Source organism: Hevea brasiliensis, chromosome 4 (assembly GCF_030052815.1).
Source record: "Hevea brasiliensis isolate MT/VB/25A 57/8 chromosome 4, ASM3005281v1, whole genome shotgun sequence".
NCBI lineage: Eukaryota > Viridiplantae > Streptophyta > Magnoliopsida > Malpighiales > Euphorbiaceae > Hevea > Hevea brasiliensis.
This window is the reverse complement of record NC_079496.1, coordinates 81,560,242-81,573,074: the sequence shown is the minus strand read 5'-3', so window position 1 is coordinate 81,573,074 and position 12,833 is coordinate 81,560,242. Positions and strand designations below refer to the sequence as shown.

Genomic DNA, 12,833 nt, shown 5'->3' with positions numbered 1-12,833 from the left:
TGAAATATTCTAAGTACGAGGAATACACTAGCAGCTTTAAACAAATAACTACCATGAATAAAAAAAAATCAACAAAATTACGATGTTTACCGATACTTTTTGAAAGATAAGACCAACACCGGGACAAATATCATCACCTTCCATTCTATCAAACCAATGACATGTGCACACATTTCATGAAGAATAATTGCTATATAACTAGGTGCATCAGCTGTTTTCTCAACACCAGAACAATGTTTAAGAATAAAAGAATACTCATTAAGAAACTCACCGAGCAAATCTAAAATTCAATTTCTTTTTCAAATATCTCAATGTTTGATTGTCACAAAACAAAACAAACTCGTAGCAACAAATAATACCGACAATGAAGGGATTGGACTATAGCATAAAACTCCCTATCATTAGTAGAATACATTTATATAGCCTCATTGATTTTTTTTCATTAAAGAATACTAGAGGATGACCTTGTTACCCCAAGACACCTCCAATGCCAACATCTTAAGCATCACAAGCAACTTCAACAATATTATTAAATTAGAATGCCCTGAAACAGGTACTTCAATTATTTTCAACTTAATTTCATCAGAAGTTTTAGTAGTTGCTTTAGTCTGATTAAACTCACCTTTCTTAACACAATCAGAAAAATAAGCATGACTAATAATAAATCTGCTTAGAGGAAAAGAGACAGAGAGAAGAATAACCATAGTTTACATAATTGCATTTCCAAGATCAAAGAAAAATTTACAGAGAAATTTTACAAAATAGATTAAAAAAGAGCAAGTAATAAAATTTGTTATGATAAACATTATTATAACATGTAAACTGGATAGCTGCTATATTGAGTTTCTTCACTTCAACTGTTTTCACGCACAATCCTGTTATCTGGCAAACATTGGAACCAAATAGGCAAAGGCCTAATTTTATATAAGCATTCTACCTAACCTAAAATAATTACACTACTGTCCACGAAACCATGAGTCATATTTTACTTATAAACAAATGATGACTTCAAATCTCATTCCCGACCAACTTGCTGTCGAACAGCACGCAAACAACATTGTAGGTCAACAAGAATATGCATGTTGATACGGAAGAGTGCAGCTGCCACAAGTTCGCTACCTGACCTCCCAATCCATTTTTGCCTGTCCCTTGTCAAAAGATAACCAAGTGAATCACCTACAGAAGATACCAGCAACACTGGTAGGGTGGAGATGGTACGTGACTTCCCTGGAAATCAACGAAATAGTTCTGGAAATGACCACATTATGAACTTCACAAAGTTGTCGGACTCCAAAAACTCGATATGGGCGGCCCGCCCAATCAATGAGTTGAAGCTCCTGCCATAGGAGGAGGTATCAAAGTTAACATCACAACGCATGAACAGCCGATTCTCAGCAGTTGGGGCCCGTATTTGATCCAAGCAATTATTCAGCATCTCCAGGAATACAGCACCTTTTTTCGAGTAGTCCAAGGAAGCAGCCTGGCACAGTTCAATTCTGGCAGAATGATGAGGCACATAACCATCCTGAGATGAAATAAACAAATAAGCACAATGGTATTGAGAAGATCTTTCCATTTGTTATATCAATATCCCCCACAGGAATTACTATGTATATTTGGAGCAACAATATATATAAATATATATATATATATATATATATATATATATATATATATATATATATATATATTTCTTCTAGAGATAAATTCCATGAATAAGACTTTTGCCTCAGATATTAATATTTATTTTAAGAAAGTCTAGCATTTTTGCTAGACAAGATAGAACACACTCAAAATTGTTCAAACCAAGCTTTCATTTAGCACTTCTTAGTATTGCATCAACTCTGCACTAAACCTTTCAAAAAGATACAAAGGCCAAATTATCATGCCCCAATTCCAGATGATGTATATCTCCATTACAACAGCAATTTTACTATTACAAGTTCGTATTGTGTAACCTACAGTACAGTGCCACCACAATTCCATTGCGAATGAGAAAAAGTTTCTGTAGTCCCACCAAAATTCTCAACAAGTAATAAAACCTAAAAAATTGCTCTAACTTGAACTGCCAGCTAAAAATGGGCGGGAAATAGCATGATAAGGAAGTACCTGGGGTGAAGATAGCAGTATTGTATGTCTGAAGCTCTCTAATGTCTTGTGCTGAAAGAACAAAAGAAATTGCTTCAGAATCCACAAGCTATAATGCCTGCACGATGCTACATGTATAATTTTTTTGTTCTCAAAATTTTTATGGATAAATTTCAACAACTGTCCTTGAACTTATATAGTTGTAACACTACAGTCCTTTAACTTTAAAATGTAACATAAAACCCCCTAAACTTTCAAATTTTACACAGTAAAATCCCTCTGACTTTCAATTACTAATTTTTTAGTTAGAAATTGGTATAAATAGCTCCCGCATGGCACTTAGTCAACATTTCTCTCTCCTCTCTTATACAAAGTATAAAATTATTCTCTTTACGCATGAAAAATAATTTTCTATAGAGAGAAAAATGATTCAATTTACACATGGCTTGAAAGAGAAAAGAGAAATACTGACTAAACTCAATGCTGGAACTGTCCAGGTCAGCGTCTAACTGAAAAACTAGTAATTAGAGGTTAGAGGGATTTTACTGTGCAAAATTTGAAAGTTAATAGGGTTTTATGTTATATTTTTAAGTTAAGGGACTGTAATGTTACAACTAGCTAAGTTCAGGGACAGTTATCAAAATTTATCCAAATTTTTATATGTATATATTTTAAATAAAATTATTATTTATAATTTATTGCAAAAATTATGCAATTATTTCCATTTCCCACATTCATAAAATACATCCATATATAGTCTAGCAAAAAGAAATAATAGTGCGATGATTTTACAAATTAATAGGCTAAAGAGAACAATTAGGGTTCATCTTAATTCCCATATTCATTATAATATGATATTTTTTTTTTTTTTTGCATATTCTTTTTCCTTTAGCGATAGTCTATAGTGATTTTATCAGTGATTGTGATAAAAGTAATAATTTAATAGTTAAGAACAATTAAAATGACAATTTTACAATTAGATATTGCAATAAAAAAAATCAAAGGTAGAAATTGGGAGGTTCAACCAATTGAAATAAGGGGAAAAACAAGGCATCTAATAAAAGTTTCACAATATTATTGTTGGAATATTAACTCAAGTTTTGATATATATATATATATATATATATATATATATATATATATATATATATATATATATATATATATATTATGCTTTATATCTATTTTTTGATATACTAAATTAATTGTGTAATACTATAATTCATATTATTTTTTTAACGACAATAATATAGATTATTTTTAGTTTATTATCAATTAAGAAATTATATTTTATAAATTCAAATTGTTAGTATTTATTATGAAAAAAGACTTTTACATTCAATTTATAATTTAATTAGATTTCATTTGAATTATATAAAAATATTTAAATAATATTACCTTTTTTATGCAAATATTGAATAAGTTTAATCATATGAAAAAAAAAAAAGCAAATGAAAAAAAAAAAGCAAGACAAAAAGGCCATTGTTCTTAGGAACAATGAAAGTGCCTTCCCTTTTAGTATATTACAGTGATATAGGAGAAAAAAAAAAAAAAAAAAAAAGAATGGTTACCGTTCTAGAACTACCGTTCCAGTGAACAGTATTATAGGGTAGAGTTTATATATATTTATTGTAGTATACTAATATAGGAAGGGAAAAAAAAGAAAAAAAAAATAATGATTACCATTCCAAAATTACCGATCCAATGAACAGTATAGAGTTTTTGTGCATCTATATAATTTTACAAAAAATGGAAAAAAAAAAGAGTAAAATTTGCTTTCCTTTAATAGACACTACACTTAAAAAATAGCGATGACAATATTTCATTGCTTTTTCCAAAATGGCAAATAAGCTCAAAAAAATCACGTCATAGCATGACCACTTGTCATTGGAATGAATCAACTTCTAGCTTCACAGCTATACTGTCTCTCTCAGACCTCTGTCTCTCTCAGACCTCTTGACGGGGAAAAGGGAGGGAGGGAGAGAGAGAGGGAGAAAAATTTAAACTAATGCCAGAAAATATTATGGAAAAGCTTGTTATCTTCAGTACCTCACAAAGTCTGTACAAGAAAGTTTTGCGAAGATCTGGGTCATCAGTGAAAGTAAGCTGATGAATGCATTGTGATCCCTTGAGCTTTTTCAAAAGCCACATTCCAGAGTTAAATAAAGAGTTCGCACTGTAAAGGTACCCCATGTGTGGACCAGATATAGATACATACGTGTAGAGGCATCTTAGGTATGGTTCCATGATGGTCTCTGTTGCAAACAATTCCAGATCAATCATCAAACTATAGACAACCAAAAGATTTGCATCTCCAATTAGATGATTGTATACCTGCTAATGCTGTTCTTATAATGATATTTCCAATAGAATGCCCGACAAAGCTAAGCTTGATACCTCCCAAATTGCAGGACTTAGAAAATTTATCCATTTTCTTTTTAAGAAAAGAGACCACTTCCTGAGCCAGCCTTAGTCCCATTTCTCTGAAGTCTCCAGATGTTTTGTCCTCATTTACCTCAGACATGAGAAACTCTATCTTGGGGTCTATTAAAAGCCATTGATTTCGAACAAGCCGTAAATCCAGATGATGCCCCTAATGCGTTGGTTTTGATACAAATAAAATTAATGCACTAAAACATGCTTAAACTGCAATATAATTCGAGGGACTTTGTAAAAGATTTTCTTGAGAAACAGTAGAGAATAAAGAATGCTTGGCTGACAGCAAAACATGAAAGAAACAAATGAGAAATATATTAACCAAAAGTTCAATGATATTAAATTTCAGGAAATACGACCAATTCAGGGTAAGAGGATTAACACATTTATATAAGAGACTCAAATGGTCAAATAATTTATGCAACCAACCAATAAGAGATGAAGTGATGACAATAGTTCATGTAACAAAAATAAAATAGTAAAACCATTTTTTATTTTAAAGAAAAAGAGAATAACAAACAAAAGTAAGGAATGAAGAGGAAAGTAAAATATAGTAACAGAAATTAGATATCCAAGTGAAGCCATAGAATCTTGCCTGAAATCCATGCACAAAGACAACAACCTTCAACTCACGACCATTCTGCTTCAGGTTGGAACTAGATAGGATTCTTCCAGCTTCAACGCTGGGTGTAGAAAGCAAGACAGGTGAATCTATCAGGTCTACATTTCTAAAGTAAGAATTTTCACTTAGAGCACGCCGGGGTGCATTCATGACACGTTCCACAATTATGATAGGAATTCGAAGAGGATCTCCAAAAATATGCATGTCTTGAATTGACTGATTATTGATCTGCACAGAAATAAAATGTTCTCCAAAGAACTAAAATTTACCAAGATTGATAATACTATGCCGATGGAGATCAGAAAATGTGGATACATAGCTCAGCATGGAAATAAAACATTCTCTGATTAAACTGATAATTAATCAGTAAATATTGATAAATAGCTCACCTTCATTTGTGCAATACTTCGCCGATGAAGCTCAGCACGTGTGGCCAAAGTTTGGGCAGGCTGTACAGAACACCAAAGAAAATGCAAATTTTAGGCGATGGAATGAAGAATTTATCGAGTATATCTTTGGAATTATAATGGTAATGAAGCAAGTAGGAGTGCATTTACATCATCAGGTAACTTCCACAAGCTCGAAACTCTTTTTGGGACAGTCGGGTGGGAAAATTCATCATTTCGACTGCTTATGTAATGATGAGGCATCTCAACCTTTGAGCAAACCATCCATATTGACCATTCAGCTCTTCGATCCTTAGCCCATGTCATACTCAGAAACCCTAATATTTTTGTTTTGTTTATCCTGAACAAAAAATATAAGCAACTGAACAAGTGCATGTAATGTAATTAGATAATAAATAAAGAACAACAGCCAGTTTGATTTAGCTATTTAAACTTTTAATTCTTTTAAAAATATTTAAACGTTTAAATAACTAAATCAAATGTGTAATTAGATAATAATTAGAGGGTAACATAAAAAAAAACAAAAAGAGGGTACAACTTTTGAATGGATAAAAAGGGCAAAAAAATTATGAAAAAACAAAGCCATTTAATAATTTATATTACTAAAATATGATCATACCTCATCTACTAGAACTAAAATATAAAATGAATAATCCTTTTATGACATCATTGAATCATAGTCATTAAAGAGGCACACCTTAATTTCAAGGCTCACCTACAGGAGAAAGGCGGGCAACATTCACTAGGCCCTTGTCTTATGTGCCTAGGCGTGCACCTTGTTTCAAATGAAAGGCTCTAGAAAGGCACACCTTTCTTTTTGTGAGAAGGTGTTTCATTGATTTCTAAAGAGGTTATACACACACAGACACAGTTATCTCCTATATTAATTTGGAGTTCTACATTGGTTAGGAATCCTTTCTTAACAAGTATATCCTACAAACATCTATTTCTATAACACTCCCCCTCAAATTGAAGCATAGATGTTAATTATAACCAACTTGTTACAAATGTAATCAACTTGAGCTCCATTCAAAGTTTTTGTAAACATATCTCCTAATTGCTCTCCAATTTTGATATTGTGTTGAGATGACCCCTTGTTGAAGCTTTTCATAGACAAAATGACAATTAATCTCAATATGCTTGTTCCGTTCATGAAACACAGGGTTATAAGCAATACTGAAAGCAACTTGATTATCACACCACAAATATACAGGCAAAGAGATCTTAACGCCTCCCTCATCTAATAATTGAAGTATCCATATTATCTCAACTGACTGTGCCATAGCTTTGTTTTACTATTTCGCAGTAGATCAAGAGACTACGTTTTGCTTCTTACATTTTCAAGACACTAAATTACCTCCAAAAAAGACACAAATATCCTATAGTTGACCTTCTATCAACCTTAGAACCTGCCCAGTTTGCATCTAAAAAACACTTAACATTCAAATGCCCATGATTACTATATAATAAGCCTCGCTCTGGAGTTCCCTTCAAATAAAACAAGATTTATCCCAAAGCTTCTCAAAGAGCAACAGTTGGAGAAGACATAAACTGACTTACCATACTAACTAGATATGCAATATCAAGACGAGTTACTACAAGACAGTTCAATTAAACTACCAACCTCCTATAATTTTCTGGATCTTCAAACAACTTACCATCCTCTGCGAAAAGTTGTAAATTTGGGGTCATTGGTGCACTACAAGGCTTAGCACCTAATTTCTCCGTTTCTGCCAGTAGATCAAGAACATGCTTCCGCTAAGACAAGAAGATGCGTTTCTTACTGCTCATAACTTCAAACCCAAAAAAATACTTAAGTAGGCCTAAGTCTTTTGTTTGAAAATGGGTGTGAAGGAAGTGTTTAAAAGATGATATACCTACAGAGTCATTCCCAATGATAACAATATCATCAACCTACACTACCAGTAAAATTAGGCCAATCTTAGACTGCATAAAACATTGAATGATTCCACTTACTCGTTTGCACACCAAATTCTTGTACTACTTCACTGAATCTCCCAACCCAAGCACGAGGACTTTGTTTTAGGCCATAAAGAGACTTTCGAAGTCTGCAAACTTTACCCAACTCCCCCTGCACAACAAATCCTAGTAGTTGCTCCATATACATCTTCTACCAAAGATCACCAAGAAGAAAGGCATTCTTGATATCTAATTGGTGTAAAGGCCAATCATATGTAGCTACTAGAGAAATAAACAACCGAATTGAAGTTAGTTTAGCAACAAGAGAAAAAGTATTAGAGTAATCAACTCCGTATGTCTGAGCATATCTTTTAGCTACAAGACGTGCTTTTAATCTAGCTATAGAACCATCATGATATATTTTCACTGTGAACACCTACTTGCAATCAATAGCTTTTTTACTAGTGGGCAAAGGCACCAATTCTCATATACCATTTGTATCTAAGGCCTCAATTTCCTCTTTCATAGCAACACACCAACCACGATGAGATAATGTCTCAACAACAGTTTTGGGGATATTGATAAAATCTAAAGAAGTAACAAATCATCGAGAAAGAGAAGACAGGTGATCATAAGAAAGAAAACAAGAAATAGAGTAAGCACATGTATGTTTACCTTTGCGAAGAGCACATGTATGTTTACCTTTGCCAAGACCGATGGGAAGATCTAAAGTAGGATCACAACCAGTGGCAGTAATCGAATCTTTTAATAAGAACCTAGTGGAGGATCTGAGCTTAGAACCTCCAATCTCCTTGAATAAACATGAACAACAAGAGGTCTAATTGTGACTAGGATAAAAAGAGCAAGAGAAGGAGGATTCTATTTGACAATGTATACCAAAAGATCGTCTTCCTCCCTCTGATTCTCACACATAGTTGTCTGAGGAAATAAAAGAGTGGACTTAAAAAAATAAATCAGCAGAAATAATATAACGATTAAGAGTTGGAAAAAAACACTAATATCCTTTTTGGAGTAAAGAGTATCCAAGGAAAACACATTTAAAAGACTTTAGATCCAATTTAAAAACCTGTAGACGAAAATCTAGCATAAAACAAGTACAACAAAAAATACAAGGTTCAATGGAAAACAAAGATTTAGATGTAAACAAAACAGTATAAGAAATATCCCCATCAAAGGTAGGAGATGGCATACATTAATAAAAAAAAAATGTTGTTGAACTGCATCAGCCAAAAAATGTTTAGAAACCTTCATTTCAAAAAAAAGGGCTCTAACTACTTCAAGGAAATGCCGATTTTTCCTTTCGGCAACACCATTTTGGGATGGTGTATCAACATAGGATGACCGATGAAGAATATCATTGATGCAGAACAAAGGGAAAGAACCAAACACAAAGAAAAATCAAAGACCAATCCTTGAAGAAAAGGGAACTAATTTTCAAAATATTATTAAACTTACAGAAATTATCATAACAAAAACTGTCAACAATGAAAAACCTAGGTCTTATTTATAGGATTAGGAATCCTAATCTCATTAGGATTAGAGAACCCTAATTCAATCATAATTAGGAATTGAAGAATCCCAATTTAATTAGGAACCTAATCTATTTAGGATACACAATCACAAAAACTAGAATTCTTATTAAAATAAAATTCTTATTTTCTATATTTTTCCTTAAATAAGTACTTTAAAATCTTTAGGAGTGTATTTTGCATCATTCCCCCTTGATTGAAAAAAACTCGACTCCGTAGAGTTGACTTGCAAATAAGCATCCAAGAGAGAAGGATCTAGGTTCTGGAATTCCTCTTGTATGATCCAAGTAGCATCAGAATCAAGACGGCTTTGCCACTTGATAAGAAATCTACGAAATCCACCTTGTGAGGACGTAACGAACTCATCATCAAGCACGGTGTCAATGATATCTCTGGCAAAGGAAGTGATGGTGACTTTGACACTGTTATGGAAAGTCAATCATTATATTATTTCTGTGTATATTCTGTATTCTGTATTCCTATTTAGGATTTCTTATTTAGGATTTCTTCCTAATTAGTATAACACAATTATAGGAATCAATTGTATATAAATACCCATGTACAGATTAATTGAAATATATGAGAATCATCTCTTTCTACATGGTATCAGAGCAGGTCATCTATCTAGGGTGATTATTTGTTCTCACCACCACCTCAGAGAGACCTTGGCCGCCGACCACTGCTTCGACTCGATCAACATTGCCGTCGCCTCAATCCCCTCATTCCACCACTGCGTGTCGTTGTTCGATCCAAGACACCATTAAAGGACTTCGAGGTTTGGCTCTCGGATCCTATTTCGGTATTTGCTTGATTTGTGATTTTGGATTATTTTGTTGTCACAAGACTTTGGATTAGCGTTTGGTTAGTTTTCTTTGTCTCAACAAATGGCGCATAATAAGAATGTTATTTGATGTGATTCCGATGATGACTAAGATCACGGAACACAAACCGAATGGTTCGAATTATCCGGAGTGGAGTAAGATCATAGGGTCTATTTGCGTAGCATTGATAAGGATGATCACCTTACTAAAGATCCACTGTGATGATACACAACAAACTTGGCTAAGGGAGGATGCTCGGTTGTTTTTGCAGCTTCGAAACTCGATTCACAGTGAGGTAATTAGATTAATTAATCACTGTGAATTTGTTAAGGAATTGATGGATTACTTAGATTTTCAGATTCGTAAAGGGAATATCTCCGTATTTATGATGTTTGTAAGGCATTCTACTGTCCGAGAAAGAGAATAAGTCTCTCACGGCTTATTTTATGGATTTTAAACGGGTATATGAGGAACTTAATGTATTGTTGCCTTTTAGTTCGATGTGAAAGTTCAAGCAGCCCAACGGAGCAACTGTTATGAGTTTTCTTGCAGGCCTTCCTTCAGAGTATAAGACTGCTACATCTCATATTCTTTCCAGTTCTAAGATTTCCTCTTTGCATGAAACATTCACACGGGTCATTCGTACAGAGAGTACCAAATCTTCACAGCCTGCCAGTAGTGCTCTTATTAGCCGTAATCCAAATGGACAACAGGGTAATAGAAGAGGAAGTAGAGGAGGAAATACAGCAATGTAAGTAATCACAGAATGGAGAGGCTAGTTCTAATCGAGACTCCAGAGGAGTCATTTGTTATTATTGTCATGAGCCTGGCCATACAAAATATAATTGTCCGCAACTTCAGAGGAAAAATCAGCGATCACAGATGGCAAATATGGCAGCAGAGGATTCTACAGTATCTTCCTCTGAGAAAACTGTTTTGTTATCCGCAGAGGATTTTGCACAGTTTTCCCAAGATCGTGCATCTCTAAAGCCTACCAGTTCCCTATCATCGCGATCACGAGTCGTAAATCCACTATATGCCTTGTGTCTTCCTCATCCAAATGGGTTATTGATTACGGTGCAAATGATCACATGACAGTAATTCTAGTCTTCTCTCTACTTTTCAGTCTAATCCCACTTCCTCATCATACTTTAGCCGATGGTTCTACTTCTTGTGTCATGGGTTCTGAATCGCGAATCCGACTTCACAATTTCTTTGTCATCTGCTTTGTGTCTACCAAATTTCTCTTTAATCTACTTTCGTTAGTAAACTTACTCGTACCTTCAATTGTTCTATTTCTTTTTCTCGATCGTGTTTGTTTCAGATCTTACGACGGCGCATTATTGGTAGAGGACGTGAGTCGTGGTCTCTACATTCGAAAATCATGTACCGCGATCGCTTGTTTGCTCCAGCACCTTAACACCTCTTGAAGCTCATTGTAGATTGGGTCATCCTTCTTTGTCTACCATGAAGAAGTTGTGTCCTCGATTTGATCTTTATCAAGACTAGAATGTGAGTCGTGTCGCTTGCAAAACATCATCGCTTGACTTCGTGTCTAGAGTCAATAAACGGGCTTCATCCCCTTTGAGTTAGTTCATTCGATGTTTGGGATCCTTGTTCATACTTCTAAAACTGAATTTTATTATTTTGTTACTTTTGTTGATGATTACTCGTGTTACCTGGTTATATTTAATGAATAATCGTTCTGAGTTGTTTTCTATCTTTTGTGCCTTTTGTAATGAAATCAAAACTCAATTTAATATTTTTGTGCGCATATTAAGAAGTGACAATGCCAAAGAATATTTTTCAAAGACAATTTCATCTTATATGACACAAAATGGCATTCTTCATCGCCTTCCCGTGTGGATACCCCATCCCAAAATGGCGTGGCGAAAGAAAAATCGGCATCTTCTTGAGGTAACTCGTGCTCTTCTTTTTCGCATTTAAAGTTCCTAAACACTTTTGGGCGGATGCAGTTTCTACGGCATGTTTTTTGATCAATCGTATGCCTTCTTCTGTCCTTAATGGGGATATTCCTTATACTGCTTTGTTCCCTACAAAATCTTTGTTTCCCGTTGAACCCCGTATTTTTTGTTGTACTTGTTTTGTACGTGATGTTCGTCCGCAGGTTACTAAATTGGATCCAAAGTCTCTCAAATGTGTCTTCCTTGGGTACTCCCGGATCCAAAAAGGGTACCGTTGTTTCTCTCCTACTCTTAATCGTTATCTTGTTTCTGCAGATGTCACATTTTTTGAGTCCACTCCATTTTTTTCTCAATCATCTGTGTATGAGAGTCAGGGGGAGGAAGATGATATCTTAATATATACTGTCCAACCAATGTCTAGTCCTCTCTCACAGCCTATTTCTTCCGTCTCTAGTTTTTCAGACGAAAGTTCCTAAACACTTTTGGGCGGATGCAGTTTCTACGGCATATTTTTTGATCAATCGTATGCCTTCTTCTGTCCTTAATGGGGATATTCCTTATACTGCTTTGTTCCCTACAAAATCTTTGTTTCCCGTTGAACCCCGTATTTTTGGTTGTACTTGTTTTGTACGTGATGTTCGTCCGCAGGTTACTAAATTGGATCCAAAGTCTCTCAAATGTGTCTTCCTTGGGTACTCCCGGATCCAAAAAGGGTACCGTTGTTTCTCTCCTACTCTTAATCGTTATCTTGTTTCTGCAGATGTCACATTTTTTGAGTCCACTCCATTTTTTTCTCAATCATCTGTGTATGAGAGTCAGGGGGAGGAAGATGATATCTTAATATATACTGTCCAACCAATGTCTAGTCCTCTCTCACAGCCTATTTCTTCCGTCTCTAGACCTACTCGGCCTCCCGTTGTTCATGTTTATTCCAGGAGATTGGAGATTCCTGACTCAGATCCTCCACCAGCTACTTCGTTGGGAGATCCTGTACCTCATACTGATCATGATTCTGATCTAGACTTACCCATTGCTCTTCGTAAAGGTAAACGTTCATGTACTTA

At 34.5% G+C, this 12,833-nt stretch overlaps 1 protein-coding gene across 5 annotated transcripts in view; it reads right to left on the bottom strand.

Moving 5' to 3' along the window:
- Nucleotides 1–687: 687 nt before the first annotated feature.
- The window catches only part of LOC110653494 (uncharacterized), a 91,235-nt gene continuing 79,089 nt past the window's right edge, over nt 688–12,833 (bottom strand). For 4 of the 5 annotated variants that reach the window (XM_021809167.2, XM_058145720.1, XM_021809169.2 and 1 more), the window contains 7 exons: nt 5,704–5,893; nt 5,536–5,595; nt 5,120–5,374; nt 4,423–4,681; nt 4,138–4,343; nt 2,110–2,160; nt 688–1,525 (listed from right to left, as the gene is read on the bottom strand). In XM_021809167.2, coding sequence (XP_021664859.2) covers nt 1,235–1,525; nt 2,110–2,160; nt 4,138–4,343; nt 4,423–4,681; nt 5,120–5,374; nt 5,536–5,595; nt 5,704–5,893 — 1,312 coding nt within the window. In that variant the 3' untranslated portion in view covers nt 688–1,234. The remainder of the gene's footprint in view (nt 1,526–2,109; nt 2,161–4,137; nt 4,344–4,422; nt 4,682–5,119; nt 5,375–5,535; nt 5,596–5,703; nt 5,894–12,833) is intronic. The other variant, XM_021809170.2, reaches the window with a different exon arrangement.